Source organism: Mesoplodon mirus, assembly GCF_964341445.2.
Source record: "Mesoplodon mirus genome assembly, chromosome: 16".
Taxonomy (NCBI): Eukaryota; Metazoa; Chordata; class Mammalia; order Artiodactyla; family Ziphiidae; genus Mesoplodon; species Mesoplodon mirus.
In genome coordinates this window covers 6,391,424-6,409,528 of record NC_138992.1, presented here as the reverse complement: position 1 = coordinate 6,409,528, position 18,105 = coordinate 6,391,424, and the positions used below count along the sequence as shown (strand labels likewise).

At 42.4% G+C, this 18,105-nt stretch overlaps 1 protein-coding gene across 3 annotated transcripts in view; it reads left to right on the top strand.

The window, feature by feature from the left end:
• The window catches only part of KHDRBS3 (KH RNA binding domain containing, signal transduction associated 3), a 163,164-nt gene that overhangs the window by 112,020 nt on the left and 33,039 nt on the right, over positions 1 to 18,105 (top strand). For all 3 annotated transcript variants that reach the window (XR_014291555.1, XM_082600758.1, XM_082600759.1), the window contains exon 7: positions 14,674 to 14,756. Coding sequence is in view for 2 of the 3 variants with exons in the window: in XM_082600758.1 (XP_082456884.1) it covers positions 14,674 to 14,756 (83 nt within the window). In the remaining variant the exon portion in view is untranslated. The remainder of the gene's footprint in view (positions 1 to 14,673; positions 14,757 to 18,105) is intronic.

Here is an 18,105-nt window from a genome sequence, read left to right as displayed (position 1 = left end):
TGTCTTAGAAATTTTAATCATATTATTTTTTAACTCATTTAATTATGGTTGCATCAGCCTTCTATTCATGGGAGGTATTTACCATTCACTAATATCCCTTGGTATCTTAATATTGTGTAATCATTCTAAGCTTTTGAGCCTGAGCTGATGGGTTAATCACCTTTAAGCATACGTACAGTGAGGCGTTGTAGATGAAGTCGTACGAGTTCATCAGAATACGAAAGCTCTCTTAGGTACTTGAAATGCTCTGATTATCCAGCTGTATGATGTTTACTGAAGAGAATGGGGAATTGTCCTCAAACCACCCCATCTGGTGTGGCAGTGCCTACTTGAGCGAGGCGGGGGATGGCTGGGTAAACGAAGGACTTTTACATGTTTTCGAGAAGGTTGTGCAGGCTCCTTGAGCCTGCTGGGCCATAGGAAGTAGCAGAGCCACGTACGTCTGGCTGGAGCACCAGGCGCTTTTCTCTTCAGATCCTCCGATCAGGGCCTCCGCACGGGGGATGTGGTGTGCAGTGGAGCACGTGCTCCCCCCGTGCTTCCCCGTATGCTGCTGCCCCAGCCCTCACAGTGCTGCCGGGTGGTGTCTTCTCCCAGACAGGAGGAAGGAAGGAAGGTCACTAAGCCACAGACACAGGGGATAACCCAGCCTGCACTGTGCAAGGGTGGACATCCCATCCAGTGGCCTGCAGGATGAGAAGTGGGTGAACTGAGATTGGATCCCGGGTTCCCTAACCTGGGGTCTGAAGCTTTGATTCACAATGTTCTAACTTGTGTAGTGTTTATGACCTAGAAGAAGTGAGAAAATAAGTGAGGAAAGAGGATAAGAACCAGAGCTGGAGACACAGTCGTGACTGTATAGCAGAGGCATCCCTAGCCATGGACCTTTCTTCCAGATTGATGGCCTTATCTGGTCTGTCTGACTGACTGAAGAGGATCCTGAGCTTTCTAGGTGCTTCTCTGTAAAATCATCAACTTCAGTCTTAAGGTCAGAAGTTGCTGCTTTAATTTATTATATGTTTGGAAGGACAGTATCTGAAGGAGATGGCTTCATTTGGAAACAATCGCAAAAGCGTAGAACAGTATTCTCCTAACTGTTTTAGTCTTCTAATAGTTTTCTGATTCCGTAACCACAGAGAAACAGTGTACTCTTCAGCTTTTAGAAGTTGATGGAAGAAAAGGCAGCTGCCATTTGTTGGATATTTACTTAATAGAACATATTAGTGTGCCGGGCACTTCTGTGTCATCTTATTCAATCCTCACTTCAGCCCTGTGAGGTAAACGTGATCACCAGACCGTTTAGAGAGGATAACTAATTTTTCCCAAATCATACTTCTAGTAACTAATGAAACCCACATGCCCTTATTTTTCTTCACCAGCACTTTTCTCAGCACTTTACGTGGGTCTGTCATATCCTTAAAACACCACATGAGATAAATATCAATACTTTCTAGAAGTCATACAGCTGATTGGGGCAGAACTAGAATTTACAGCCAAGCAGTCTGGCTCCAGAGCCCACGCTCTTAACCAAGATCTGGTGCTTCCTGGACAAGTCAGTTTCATCTAATTTAAAACTCTGTTTGTGGACAGAGAAACTGACAAATGAATGGGAAAAATTACTTAATCACTTCAGACGTGAGGGTTCCTATGCGAAACTTAGAGCACAAGGCCCATGATTGGTTAGTAGTTGGTTTTACTAGTCCTTCTGCAGCTACTGGAGGGTGTGTCCTCATAGGACTTCTGCCATTGGCTAACCTAACCCAAGTGTGAAGGGTCAAAGAGACAGTTTAAATGGGAGCAGAAATCTATACGTTGTGTTTGTACACAAAGACATGCCTTTCCTGCCTGTTCTCTAGCATCAGACTCATTAACTCATTAAAGCTGTAGGAAAAGAAACTTGTCTCAAGAAAAACGCAGCTACCACCATCAACAGTGTCCTTGTCTATCAAATGGCTCTGTGGGGACCACCATTTCTCCATTGGCCCTAAGAATAAACTCATCTGAAATTTTGTCAACTAGGAACATCAGTGAAAGCCTGTAGGGAAAAACCAAATATATCTTTAAAATGTACACATAATTCTGTAATGTAGACTTTGCTTAAGGACTCAGGGACGTCACATGCCTTGTCATTCTTCTGAGAGCTCACCTGAAGTTTTAATTGTATGACTAGTCTGGGAGTTTCGGTCCAGATGAGAGTTGTACTAACGGCAAATTTTCCCATTGCAGTGACTACTGGCGTAATTTTTTTGACAACTAAGTAATCTCTAAACTGCTTCAATTATCTTGTTTTCCACAGTGAGAAATTTAATTAAAACAGAGTTACAGATTGTGAAAAGGTTATTTATGAAAATGCATTTTAAATGTGGATTGAAAAGCCTAGGGACACCTTCCTATTTTAGATAAAAAGATGAAGGTTCTGTAATATTTATATCCATTTTACTGGAAGCAAGAATAAGAGCAGTGTGCAGTTTACTTGAAATGTCTATCAGGAGCTTCACGAGTCTGTCTCTTTCCTGAATTGCTTGAAAAGTTGACCTCTTTTAGAAATGTAAAACTTTAGGAAATAATTTCAGATTTTAAAGTTGTGAATATGAAGGGATTTTGTTTTTGTTTTTCCTCCTTTAAGCAAAAACAAGCCCCCAAAATGTGCTTTATTAAGGGAATAGAAGACTCTGAAGTGGCAATGTCTCTAAGGCATGGAGAGCAGATTCTGGCTCCCTAACTAGGCTTGCCCATCCACGTAAGGTGAGCGAGCGATTGCAGATGAGCTCATGTGAGGGGCGTGTCCCGTCCCGTGGGTGAATCAGGGCAGCGGCCGGGAGGGGAACTTGAGAACCACTAGACTAGTCCTCTGTTACAGTGGATTTCCCACAAGAACCTGCCATCTTCGTTTTATTGTTTTCCTTGAGCTTTTCACCAGCATGCGTAGAACTCAGTCCTCACCTGCAAGTAGACCAGAGTCTACGAAGGAACAGTTATCACCCTCACTTTGAAGCCTTTCACAATCCCCTGGAAACGTCAGGTGGTCGTTATTTGGATCCACGTGTGTACATCCTATTTAGGGTACTTACCTTAGAGTGAGGTGATCACGCCTTTATTTGTCTTACTGTTTCCCATTATATTTTAAGCTGATGATAGGGGCCATCCCTTTTTATCCACAGAGCCCAGAATTGAGTAAGTAATCAATGTTTTATGTCTTGATTCACAAACAAAGCCCAGAGATTATTCAGGCTAGGAACACCTGCAGTTGACTTACATGCAGAGTGTTTGGGGAGGACGGAGGAAGGGAGGCTAATAACTGCTTGGTGGAGCTGGGAAGACTCTCCAGAGGAGACTGTGTAAACCAGACAGGAAAGGGGCTGGCAGCACTCAGACAAGGAGAGCTGGGGGGTGCGGGGGGGCACTTCCCATGAAGACTCACGTGACATTCAACGGCACAGGCACATGCAGGTGCAGGCGTGTGCAGGGACAGCCAGAGCGCTCTGCTGGTACAGTACTGATGAGGTTTACTAGTGTCTTTTTTATTTATACCTTTATTTTTATTCTATTCAGTTTGTTTATAGGTAGAATAGAGCTGAGGTACATAACAGTACATGGAATCTTGAAAGATACTTTAGGACTAAAGCAGTGCTTCCAGTCCCGTGACGAAGGGGACTTGGGGAGTTCATTAAGGTACAGGGTCTGACCCTCAGTTTTATAGGGTCAGGCAGAATATCAGTGGTTAAAAGCAGAGTCAGGTGCCGAACTCACTAGTTTGAAATCCTTGCTGTGCCTTTAATTGCTGTGTGACCTTAGGCAAGTTGCTTAACTGCTCTGTGCCTCGATTCCTAATCTGTAAATGGAAATATTAGTGCTTATCACATGGGGTTGTTAGGAAGATTAGGTAAATTAACATATGGAAAGTATTTAGAATAGTGCCTGGCACATTAAAAGTAATATTTAGTTCTTCAGTTTACCAGTATCACTCCATCTTTCAGGGCCAACTCTTGCTAACTGTGCCCCAAATGTTAATACATGAAAAACAAAATATCCTGTACTATTCACACCCACCAGGAAGATTAAAGTTAAAAAGATAGTTTCAAGTGTTAGCTGGAATGGGGTGCTATAGGAATTCTCATCCACTGTTGTGGGAATGTAAGTCGATACAACTGCTTTGGAAGAATGTTTGGTACCACATGTTAAAGCCGAAAACATGCTTCCCCAAGAGCCAATGATTCTGCTCTGGGAAGCACTCAACAGAGACTCATACTTGGATGCACCACAAGACGTGCCGAAGAGGCATGTAGGCAAAACTAGAAAGAAGCAAAGTATTCATATCTGGGGTGGATAAAGAAGTGGTAGTACAACCATACAGACCAAGTTTTCAAGCAGCGAGAAGGAACCAGGGGTTGCTGCCTGCAGCACCGTGGACAGATCTCACGGGCACGCAAAACCTGGCCCAAAGGGGTAGCCACACTGGTTCCATCTCTGTGAAGCTCGAAAGCAAGGTAACCTCCCTGGTGGTGTTGAAACTCAGGATGGCGTTCCTTTGTGGGGGAGATAATAACTGAGGATGCGCACAGGGGGAGCTTCTGGGGGCTGTTGATGTTGCCTTTCTTGATCCGGGTGCTGGTTACACAGCTGTGCTCACTTGGTGAAAATTCACTAAGCTGTGCACTTAGGATTTGTACCTTTCTATGAATTATTTTATGCTTGAATAAAAATGTGATCAATCTGTGTATTAAAAACATTGTATTAGACCAGATACTCTTGTTTATAACAGAACAGCACGTCTTCCTTCAAGCAGATTTGTTCAAGCCGAACAAACCTTCAGCACATCTGGTCCCTCTGCTGTTAAACCAGATGAGAATCTGAAGGTTTCTGGGTGAGTCTAGAAGCTGAGCAAGGAGCAATCTTAATACTAACATTATGCAACTCTGCTAGTTGATGTTTTCATCGTGGAGAAGCCTCTGCACCATGAATCAGGTGTACATCTAGGTGGGCCAGGAGCTCCTTCCCCTTCGTCACGGGACTGGAAGCACTTGCTGCCTCTCTCCTGGCCAGTCATGTCAGAACGCTTGGAAGGATGAGTGAACCCATATAAATCCGTCACTGCCAGCCAGGCATCCACTCAGGAAGTACTTATTGAATGCTTTCTTGTGCCAGGCACTGGGGACACAGTAGTAAACAAGGTAGGCAAAGCCCCTGTTCTCAGGGAGACTACATTTCCAGTGGAGGATATAGGTAATAATCAAATATATTGGGTATTGATAGGAATCAGCTGTCAGACCCTTTTAGCATTTCTGGCTGATTTTCCCTTGGGGCAGCCTTTCTCAACTGGGGTTCCAGAACCCACAGAACATGGAAAATGATGTGCATAATTATTTCCTTAGCTTCCCAGGGATGGTACAAACGACTGCTGTTCTAGATGCACAGGAGAGAAGTGAACTCACTTTATACACAGTGGACACCTTAGGGCACCTGGGCTTCACTCTCTGGTGGAACCCTGGTTGAGAACGGCTGTGAATGCTTCTACCAATTCCTGAAGAGGTAGCTGAGAAGCTGAATTGAGCCTTAAAAGAAATGCAGAATTTGGGAAGGATAAAACAAAATAATTGGAGTTTAAGGCTCCCCAAGTTTGGGTTTAGGGATCTGATTAATCCCCTAGGCTTTGGATCAGAACCCAGAAAAGCTATACTCCCAGAGGAGGGCTTATCATCTCAGTCCTGGGTGGGGTGCAGGTTGCCAATTCTTCTGTCCTCCACCAAGAGCGATACAGATTCTCTCCAGAGAAATAGAACAGTGTAGGCCTTAAATTATTTCTCTTAATTTTTCATATGTAATTGCAGTTAATCAAAAATTACAGGCATACAAGATGAGGAAACAGTAAAAAACAGACCACGATAGATTCGTATAGCAGACACAAACTTTAAAATAACTCTGCTCTTTATAATCACGGAATTAGAAGATAAACTTGATGATTTAAGCAGACAACTGGAAAATATAGAAAACAGCTATTTTAGAACTGAAAAAAAAACAACAAAAACGGAATGGTTTTAGTTGCAGATTAGACACAGATAAGGGAAGAAATAGTGTACTGGAGGTTAAACCAATGAAACAGAAGGACAGAAACCTGGCCGACACAGAAGATCGCATGAGGCCCAAAAGCCTCCAGCGGCACCTCATTCCCTTCAGGCCCCAGAGGCGTGATGTGGCGCCTGCACTTCTCCCCTGGCTCCCCCACTTTGACCTCCCCCGCTCAGGCCTCTGTGTCTGCTGTTCCTTCTGCCTGAGATGCCAGCGCAGCTCGCTGCTCCGTTGGCTCACATTTGTCTGCGGTCCTTTCTGTGAGGACTCCTCTGGCGCCTGTCCGAGATCTCCAGCTCCTCCTGGCTCTCCCTGTGTCACGCACTGTGTATGTGAGGATTGATGTTTGTCTGCTTCCTCACTGGAATGTAAGCCCCATGAGGACAAAGATGTTTTGTTTTGTTTTGTTTGTTCAACATGCTATCCCCAGGGGCTTGGAAAAGTAGGCATTCAACAAATGCCTGCTTCCTGGGGAAGATGGCAAAACCGATACAAAAATCCTTAGCATGAGTTACATAATATGGGCGGCCTTAATAAAATTTAGTTATCCCCCTTTTGCTCATCTTTGTGGAATTTCTGGTTTAATTTTATTTTCTTTAATTTTCTACTTACAAGTTTTCCCTTCCCTTTGTGGGATTTCTGGGTTAACCTCTTTGTTATTTTATTTTCTGTATTGTATTATATTGTATTTCTTGTCAGATCTAAATAAATCTAGTTCTATCTCAGATACAGACTGAGAGAAGAGAAGACTTTCTGTGAATAATTGATGTAGATGTGTTTTTAAAAGCTGTGTTCAGATGTGGATAGAATTACAACTACGGTTGGTCAGCCATTCCTTTATCTAAAAACCACAGTAGTCATGAATACTAGTATTTGCAGAAAGAAAATGTAGATACCACAGTTTAGATAACATTTTAAGAATTTATCACATTCAACAAAAGAAAAATACCTGGATAGCTCTGATGTTTCTCTGGCCTAATAGCTTGAGAGTGTTAAAGGGAACAGGTCTTCAACAACATGGAACTAGCTTTATTGGGCAAGAACTGTGCCAAACAGCTTTCATAGATTTTTTTTTTTTTGGTTCATCCTCCCACAACCATTGGAAACAGCCAGGATATGGATTATGATTATAACATTGAGGTGGAAGGAGGGTAGGTGATTTCCCCGAAGCCACACAGCCAGTTAAGAGGCAGGGCTGGGATTTGAACGTGGGCACCAGACTCCAAAGACCGAGATGAAGAAGTTGTATGAGTCTCGAAGCTGCATAATAGACTCCTCACAGCCACAGATGAACACGTGGGGATGCAGTTTGATTGTTGAATTACTGATGTCTTATTTCAGTGATTATGGGGGACAGATTCTTACTTAACATTGTTATTAGTGTTGTGATTTTGTCCTTAATTGTAAAGTAACTTGGCTGTGTGATATGGTCACAGCCATTGCTGATACTCAGTGAGGATATTAGTACTTTTCAGAACCCCAGCAAGGATGCATTTCTCAAAAGACTATTTTTAGCTAATGTGTGTGTTTTATAAACTCAAAACAATCATGGTAAGAATAAACTTAAATAATCTTTTAACACTGTATTTTATGTGAAAACTTTTTACATTTTGAAATGACCAGGTTTCACCCTGGTGAGGTGGTGTGTAGTCAGCATAACCGTCTCCTTTTAAAGGGACTCAAAACCTAAACATTATTTTCAAATCACTTTTGTAAATTCTCTGTTTAAAATGGTTTTTCCCAGCTTAAATTTTATGCTTGATTTTACTTGTGACAGAAATAGAATTAAATGCTGTTTCCTTTATCCTAGAAAATCTTTTCTCTTCAGAGCAAGATTTCTTTGGTATTGGGCCATATGTGGGTGGAGTTTTCAGGTCAGGAATGGCAGATGAAGAGTCTCTACCTGTGTTAGGGCATGTTTCGCCATAATGTGACCCCCCTGACACCTATCAAGTGTCCAGGTCACCCTGTCGGTTCCATTTAGACATCTTCCTTATCAAAGACAAAAACTCAGAAGTGGATCTTGATGAATAAGTCTCTTATAATGATTCAAGAATGTTTATTAATATACATTTATTTCTTGTTCATCTTTACTCTTTTTAATAATGTTCTGACTTTCAGGAATAGAATACAGAGGGTTTTTTTTTAATATTTATTTATTTGGATGTGCCAGGTCTTAGTTGAGACACGCACATGGGCTCTAGTTCCTGGACCAGGGATCGAACCCAGGCCCCCTGCATTGGGAGCGCGGGTCTTAGCCACTGCACCACCAGGGAAGTCCCGAATACAGAGTTTTACTGGGAAATTTTTTTCCTGAGGGCAGGGAATGTAAGATGGATAGGTAATGTTTGAAAAAAGAATTCAGGTGAGGTCTCCTTATCAAAATTTACACTATTTGAGTAAATATTTCATTTTACACTCTAGCACATCTCCTCAATTCGCATTCATCTTAGAGAAGCTATTGCTATGTTTCCTGCCACTTGGTCTTTAATTAGTTCCTTTCTTTATTTATTACTGTGTTCCCGACATTGAGAATACAAGAGAACAAGGTCTGTTCCTTCCTCTTAAGGACCTTGTAGACCAGGGGGAGAGAAAGGAGGCAGAGAAATAATTGTGGGCACTGTGTACGTGCAAGTTATCAGTTATCAGGGAAGCACAGAGAAGGGACTGATAATTCAGCCTGGAGTCTCCCGGCGAAAGACCTAAAGAGGGAACAGCATGTGCGGAGAAATTACAGCATGAAGCAAACAGGCTTCCTCAGGGCCCTTAACGTGTTAATGAAGCTTACAGTGCACTGTCTCTCTCGTAGGAACCAGGAGAGAGGAGTGGAGATTTGTAAGCCAGGAAGCAACAAGCTTAGGTTTGCATTTTAGCAGATAACTCTGGAGAAAGGATTAGATAAGGGAGTACTAGGCAGCTTCTGAGTGATTCTGATGCAGTCACGTTGGGAATGTAGAGGAAAGATGAGAGAGAAACAGGAGATAAAGAAAGATTGACTGGCAGGTGGAATGGTGGTGAGATGGGCAAGTGGAGGCATGGATTCTGTCCAGGACAGGAGTCCTTCAGAGGTTCGTGCAGACGGATGGTTTCCTAGCACTTGGTTAGAGAGGCGCGCCTGCAGGGCTGCCTCACTCACAGGTACAGGACCCTGTTTTTAAAGTGCAAAGAAGTGGGATCTTTGCAGTGCATTTTAACAACATAAAGGAGCTCTGTTAAGCTTCTTCCAGAGGAAATTCAGTTACATTGCTTAGAATAAAGGAGTTTATCATGCCCATGGGTCGTCTGAGGAGTGGCTCCAGAGATGTGTAGACAGGCGGAGGCAAACTCGGGCCACTGAGAGGACCCGGTGCAGGAGGGGTTTGGTGTGCTTTCCTCGGGAGCGTTCAGTCCAGCAGTCTAACGAGCATCTACTGAGTGGTCCTCGTTACGCTCCAGCCCTGCCATTACTCTGTGCAAAAGAATCAGTGCCCCACAGTCCGTGCTCATAAAAAACAGTAGGTGAGGGCAGAGCCAGTCAGTCGTTCCTGTACAGTAACAGTGGCACATGTTGGTCCACGGTTGGCATAACAGGTGTGGTGGACTCTGCGTTTGTGGGAGAAACAGGGGGAGGTTCATTGGAGCTTCATCGTGAAAAATTGACTAGGCAGAGAAGGCAGGTGCAGAGACTGACAGGGAACAGCATGTGAGCTGGAAGGAACTTGCACGTGAAGGGCCGGACTCACTGCAGAACAGGGGGCTGACACAGAGACTTTGTGACATGTCGTGAAGGGGAATGTTTTCTAGGAGAAGATGGAAATGCGAGAAGTTCCGCAAAGATGTCAAGTGTAAAAAGAAATCGTTCAGCACATCTGAGCTCTGCCGACAGTGGAGTCCTGAGTCCCCATCCCAGGTCCTGGCACTTTTTAAGAGTGGATTCTAAGCTTCTCTGTGATGGAACTGTTGATAGGTCAGCAGCATCCCCGCTACACTAGATGGATGATTGCACTCGATTATTTGTGAACTTGTGACAAAGAATGCATTCACTCTTCTTTAAAATTTCTAACTAGCCTCAGAAAAACCTGAAGAGGAATTTCATAATGTCAGGTTATTTAAAGGAAAGCAGCCAGTTGTTGGGAACACTGGAAGATAAGAGCATTAGGAGAAGAGAGACGGGGAGAGAGAGAGAGAGAGAGAGAGAGAGAGAGCGAGAGCGCAAGCGAGCGAGAGCTGCTGTACCTCATCCCCCAGCCCTCAGACGGAAGCCCTCAGGCAGCCCGCCACCCTCCTCCTTCCTCTTCTAACCATTCGCTGATCCTTTGCTGGCTGACCTCCCCACTGCTCTTAGCCAATGGCCTCATCTCCTTGCAATAAAATAGCAGGTAATCAACAAGAATCCCCTCCACTCCCCCCCCCCAGAAACGTACACATTCATCTGCAGTCACACTCCTTTTTCTTCATTTGTCTGTCACACTCTGCTTTATGCTTTCCTATATTTTTCACGTCCTGTCCATTGAACAAACAATACTTGTGATGGAAGAGGCTGTACCCCCAAGGCCAAATCCAACTGTGAAATCATCGTCATGAAAGAAATATTGTGAAAATTGCATTTTTAATCCTTAAAATCTTCACTGTAAAATGTGAAAGTCAATAATTCAGTGACCTAAACAATTTGAAAATTCAAATAAACTAGCCTTGTAATATCTGACAGAATAATTGAACAAGGAATGAATGCCCTAAGTGTAGGTTTTAAATGGTCTACATTTCAGTTACTTAGGAAAATTCCAGTCATTTACTGGAGTTTAAAGAGTCTTGATTCTTTTAAATAAGCATAGAAAGAGAATTCGGCATGGGGGAAGCCATAATCTTTTTAAGCTACTAACAAACTACTGAAGCAGCCGTGGGCTCTGCATTTTGCCAAGCCACATGCTCAAGGCAATGACCTAGTTGCAAGTCCCACCCTCCAGACTGACCTTCCCGGCTCCATGCCCACACAGTTTCCAGAGAGAGTCCTGAAGTGCGGAATCTAAATCCACACTCCGTAACTTGGCCACACGTGGTCTGGTGCACGGGTGTCTCCGGCTCATTGCTCTCCCCTTTCGTGTGCATTCCACAGTGTGCTCACCTGAACCCTGGGTGAGAAGGGTTCTTGTGTCTGTACCTCCATTGTCTTGCACCTGCTGTTCATTCCACCGAATTTTTAATAAATTTTCCCAGCTACTTTTGCTTTTCTCTGCTTTCAACACTTCTGGGAAATTTTCTTCCCCTTTGCCTTTCCCAGTGCCACCCCGGGTGCTTTCCTTCGCCACAGCATGTGACACGTTGCCTGATAGTTCTCTTCAGTCGCCTGTCATCTCCATCCCGCCAGCATACTCACTAGACAGAACACCCCTTTCCCGCCACGGTGTCTAGCAGGAGTGCCAGCCACAGGGTAGGGGCTAAGTAAAGGATTTTTTTTGGTTTTTGTTTTTTGGGTTTTTTTTTTTTTTTAATGCGGTAAGATTACTTTCTTTTTGTTGAGACGCTAGCTACTTTTGTTAATTCACCGGAATTGTAATATCTGCAGTTTGCTGCTTATAACTAAAATCATCTCAAATATTTTGTTTGTTTGAATCTTATCTGAGAGCTTTCTCCTCCTTGCGTTGGTCACTGGAAGATCATAGCTGTATTAGCAACCTGCCTTCAGCTACTACAAGGGACACCATGGCTTACCAGTATGTTCTAAGGATATTCTTGACTTTTATTCTTCCTCTGCCCCTATTTAATGACTATTCCTTTTAGATTCTATCCACGTTCAAAGTTCTGAACACATAGCCCTTCAGCAAATTTTCAGTTCCTCCCTTATGAGAAAACATTTTTAAAAATTTAAGGTGGTCATGTACAAATTGTATAAGCCTTACCCCTGCAAAGATAGTATCATCCCTTCAGCTTAATAGTTGTCTTACAAAATGGAGCACATTACAATATACCTTGCTATTCAGATACTTTTGCTTTTCTAAATCAAATAAATGGAGGTATATATTTAGTAGATGCTTCTTAAAAGAGAGTAACTAAGGTCATCACTTTAAAATCAGTCATTTGGCTCCTACCCTCATGTGTAGTGGCTGCTCATGTTCATCACCTGTGAGTCTTACCATTTTAGAAATCCACGAGAGAGGTCGGCAAGGGTAATGCTTTACTGTGATAGTTAATAATATAAGCTATTCTTTATAAAGTTCTTAATACATGTCTGGCATTTTGCTGGAATACATACATATGTATATGTAATTTCTCATCCTTTCAGGATACTTATTAAGGATTCACATTTTACAGGTAAAGAAAGATTCTGAGGAAGTGGATGAACTTGACTGAGATCAGTGACAGTAAAACACAGAAGCCCATCTGACTCCACATCTTTTCTCTTACCCCTTGACCACATTTCTCCACTTCAAAAGCTCTGGTGATGATCATTAAATTGATTACCATTGATAATACTGATGTTCCAAAATACTTAGATTATTTCCTGGCTCTTTTAAATATTAAGTAAATACCAGTAAGTCCAAAGTCACTATGTAATTGATTATCCCCAGAAACTTAGAAATCAGTTGTAGGGTAGGCTTCACACTTCCATAGATATAAATGTCATTGAACAACATCTCTAATTTGATCTTACAGAATGATCATTTCTCTGGACCTTTTTCAGTTCCAAAATACCTTTAAAATAACCATAGTTGTACTTGTTATCACATCTGCAAAATGTCCTCATAGAACTAGGAGAATGGCTTTAGCTCTTTTTGGGTTGTTTTTTATTGTTGAGTTATGAGAGTTCTTCATATATTCTGGACACTAGACCATTATCAGATATGTGATTTGCAAATATTTTCTCCCATACTGTAGATAGTCTTTTCACTTTCTTGCTGATGTCCCTTGACACAGAAGTTTCTAATTTTGCTGGAGTCCGTTTTATTTATATATTTTTTGGTTGTTTGTGCTTTTGTTAGCATATCTAAGAAACTAATAACTAAGGTCACAAAGAGTTACCACCTGTGTTTCTGCTGTTCAACCTGGCTAGTGAATTTTTCATTTGAGTTGTTACACTTTGCACCTCAAGAATTTCTTTCGATTCTTTTCTGTATTTCTTATATCTATATTAATATTCTCTATTTTGGTGAGGCATTGTTCTAATACCCTTCTTTAGCTTTTTTAGATACAGGCTATCATTTAGTTCCTTGAATATATTTCAAATAACTGATTTAAAATCTTTTTCTAGTGGGATGAATTGGGAGATTGGGATCGATCTATAGACACTAATATGTATAAAATAGATAACTAATAAGAACCTAATAACTAATAAGCCGTATTAGCACAGGGAACTCCACTTCACTGTACAGTAGAAACTAACACAACATTGTAAAACAACTATACCCCAATAAAAAATAAAAATAAATAAAGTCTTTGTCCAGTAAGTTCGGTGTCTCAGCTTCATCAGGGATATTTTTCTATTGACTACTTTTTTTTTTCTCGTGTATAGACTATACTTTTGTTTTTTCTTTGCATGTTGCATAATGGTTTTTGTTTGTTTAAAACTGGACATTTAATATAGTTGTGTCCGTGTGAAAGTCAAATTCTCCTTCCTCCCTAGGATTTTTTTTTTCTTGGTTTAATTACTTTTCCAAACTAATATTGTAAAGTCGATATTTATCATGCGTTGCCACAGAAGTGTCTTTTCTCTCTTACCTTAGTGGTCAGCTAATGATTGGACAGAGATTTTGTCAAATGCTTGGAAGTTAAGTCTGTGGTCTTTACCAAGAGGCTGTGGGGTACCTGCTGGAGCTTGTCTTCAACACTGAGCCAATCAGTTTACAACTAACTGGCTTAGCCTTGACTTTCCTTCTTATACTGAACCTCAAGATCAGCCAGAGGAGAGAGCTCAGGGCCTTCTCAGGTCTGTCCTGGGCAAGTACATGGCACGGTAGCCTTTGAGGTTCCAGAACTATGTCAGAACTTTGCAGCGCTCGTATGGACATCTCATTCCCCCACTTTTCCTTGTAAGCTTTTGGTTAGCCTGTTATTTGCGCCAGTTTTTCTCCACCACTTCAAGCAGCTAAACTCATGAACAATTGCCTCTAATTATTTTCTTCAAATACCCAGAGGGAAAAGACTTTGTGCACTGGATGAGCTCCCAGTCAGGTCAAATAAAGGCAATCCTCTGGGAATGGGGTTTTGAAAGCCTCCACCCTGCCCTGCCCCATCCAGTGACCTCCAGCCTGCTGGTTTCCTCCTTGCTGGATTGCGGCTCCTGCAGAGCTGGGGGTGAGGGGTGGGCATAGGACCGAGCTCACCCTTCATTCCAAGGTGCAACCAATTTTTTAAAAATAAATGCTCCCTAGATCTCTGCAAGCCTTTGGTTAACTTCCAGGGATCTAAAAATGTTGATTCTAACAATTTTTGCCAGTTTCTCTCTGCTTTTTCAGGAGAATTTTTGGACGTTCTTACTCTATCATTTTCCCTGATGTCACTTTTATATTTTTCCTTACATTATAATTAGATATATAGTTAAATGGTAGCTGAATTAATTCACTAAAAGCAGAATGCGTCTTCCTTTCCAGCAATTTCTCTGAACTTTTTTGTACTTCTCCTGTTATATTTTAGGACTATGATGATGGATATGGCACTGCTTATGATGAACAGAGTTATGATTCCTATGATAACAGCTATAGCGCCCCAGCCCAAAGGTAAGAGTCAATCTTTATGACCAGACCCCATAGCAGACACTTGTGCCCTTCCACATTTGCTATGCTGTGGGAACAGGGTGATGATTGGCCAGTGACGGTGATTTGACTCGGCCTGCTTTGTTGTTGTTTGTTTTAATTGGAGAAGCACTGTCTGTCCTACCGAATAGCATGTATTGCTCTCAACTTTACTGTAGTGCTAAAGCAATGAGTCTTGGGAAATAAAATTTGAAATTTTATTTGCTCTAAAATTTTAACTTAAGCATTCAGTGTATTCTAAGGAAGAACAGTGTCTCCCAAGTCTGTGGCTCTTCAAGTCCTAAGGCCCAAAGTCATCTCAGAAATGTGTAAATATCCCACATGGGCAGTGCCTGGGGATGGAAGTGACAAAAGTTTTTTCCAGTGTTCATAGATCATTTCTGTTTCTTAGCAGCAGTGCTTCTGTTTTCTAACAACTTCAAATTCCTATTTGTGAAAAACGAGTGAGTTCTAATTCGTTTTCTAAAGAAGTGTTGACTTAGAAATGAGTGTCGTTAGAGGGAAACACAGCTTCATAGTTACGTCTTCTGATAGGAGACCTTGATGTCCATTGATATATGAAATCCGTGTTCTGTTCAGAATGTTTTTCTAAATGCCTAGAAACCTCTTTATGTTGAAAATTCTAAGTGGTAGACAAAGACAAACATACGCAAACCAAAATACTGGCTTTATGAAGCATAAATAAATATGGACTACATGGTTATTTCGATGAAGCATAAATTCACTTTTGAACTCATTCGGGGCCAGGGAAGCTTTGAACAGACAGGCACCCTGGTACTGAGGTTGACAGGGATATAATTTTTTCTCTTTTTGTTCATGCTAGATTTTTTACTTATATAATTTATAACAATTAAGTAGCCTTTAAACTTTGACTCCCAACTGGTCTTCTTTACGGGAAGCCTTGTGCATGGCGTTTGCATCCTTGTGGGTTTTGGCACGCCCGGGGGTGACTGGCACACAGTGGACGCTAGACAGGACTCTACGTGTCTCTCACCCCGTATAGATGTCCCGGCAATGTCACGAAGTATGTGGGGCTGTTCCCGTTATACAGATGAAGGGAAGGAGCACAGAGCGTAAGATTAAGTAATTAGCCGGAAATCACACATGGAGTGCAATCCTTTAAAGACTCACACGTCTCATTTAATCTGAACGGCAAGAGCAGGAGTTAATGTGCCTGTTTTACAGATGATGAAACTGAGGCTCAGAGAAGTAAATAACTAACCCAGAATGTGAACCAGACTTGGAAAGCTTGTAGTCTTTCCACTTTAAGCTGTGATAACGTATTAATGTGATTGATCACAAGCATTCATTCCTTTGGTCATTTATTCATTCAGCCAACATTTATTAAATGTCCACTGCGTGTATTAAATGTAGGCACTGTGCTTGATGTTGGATTACAAAGATTATTGAGACAGAGACCCTCTCCTTGAGAAGTTCACAGGCTAGAATGAAATACAAATATTTAAAAGCAATGTAATATGGTGATCACATGAGAGTCTGAGGGAAAACACAGTATTTCCATAAGAAGACAGTGCTCAAGTCTGGTTGGGAACACTGGGGACATTTCACTGGGAAAGTGAAGGGGAAGTAGGGGTCGCCAGGGTACAAACAGGGAAGGACATTTCCCAAAGCCAGAACAAGGCACAGAGCCTGACACCAGAAGTGCTGCCTGAGCTGGAGGGTGTGCCGCACGGGACAGATGAGGCAGGAGAGGGGGTGACCGCATCCTCCCCAGTCTCAGGGTGCAGGCTCCAGACCACTGTGGGCGGCAGCAGGGAGCCAAGGGAGTGGCGTGTTCACACCTGGATTCAGAGAAATGGATTAGAAGGCAGTAGAGAGGCCAGATTGGCAGATGGCGAGCCTGGAGGCAGAGACCCAGTAGGAGGCTGGCACGTTCTGAATTATAAGCCCTTTAAATGTCTGGAAGACTCAGGTGAAAGAAACACCTTTCATGACAGCCAGCCCACCTGCCCGGAAGTGGTCTTTTCAGTGCTACCTGAAGGAGTTACGGAGAATTGTATGAGAATGCCACACGTTGGCAAGTGCGGAAGTCACTGTTGGTCGGTTATTCTTAATATTCATTTAATCCTCATAACCTGTGAACTAAGCGTCAGTCCTTTTAAAGAAGAGAAACTGGTTTACAAAAATTAGGTAACTTGCCTAAGATCATGCAACTTACAAGCGAAGGGGCCCGACTGAGCACCTCGGTCTGTCTGTCTGTCTGTCTTCCTCCCTCCACCGTCTACTGTAGATCACAGTGAAGCAGCTATGTTATGGAACAGCGTGAAGAAAGGGTTCCAGGTGCTGTAGTAGTTTGCTAGAGTTACCGTAACAAAATACCACAGACTGTATTTAAAACAACAGAAGTTTGTTTTCTCAAGGTTGCAGAGGCTGGAGGTCCAAGATCCAGGCGTTGGCAGGTCTGGTTTTTTCTGAGGCCCCTCTCCTCGACCCTCAGCTGGTGGCCGCCTTCTCACTGTCTCCTCTTGCGCGTGCATCCCTGCTTTCTCTTTGTGTCCAAATTTCCTTTCTTGTAATGACAGCAGTCAGATTGGACTAGGGCCCACAGAAGGCCCCATTTTAACTTAATCACCTCTTTAAAGATGATTGATTGTCTCCAAATACATATTATAAGGTACTGGGGGTCAGGGCTTCAACAAATGATTTGGGGGGAAACATGGTTCAGCCCATAACACGCACATATGAGAACATCGGTTTAAGTACAATGCTGTGCATCTCATAATTAGAAATCTAGTATAAACCAGTTAGGAGAGCAGATTTTGAAATCACCCCCAGGATTGAGTAGTGGGTGTTGACCAGGAAATCGCCATCACTGTCATCTTCAGTAGTGAATGTTGGCTGTGTGCTTGGTGTACTATACCATGGGCTTCACATAGATTCTCTTTCCCCTCTCAGCATGCCCTGAACTACTGCAAAATTCAAGTCTAAACATGTCATTCCCTTGCATACAGGTTCAGAGAGGTTAAATCGCTTATCCAGACTCAGAAGGCTGAGCAGTGGTAGATCCGCATTGGCCCCAAGCATCCTCGTTTGTACTTCCATAGCCTTTCAACTCTCCTTTTGTCACGGCTTTGATTTCAGTTACTGAAACTGCTTCCTATTAATATTTTCCGTATACAGTATTCAAAAATCTGATACTTTGTGATGCTTTTAAGTCCCTTAGGAATCATGCTTTCATCTGAACTGGAACTGTTGCCTTATCAGACTGTGGAATGCCTTAATCAAACCTAAGAATTTCATTTATCCTGCATATTAATGTTGCGGGCTAAGACGAATGAAATTAAGAACTTTG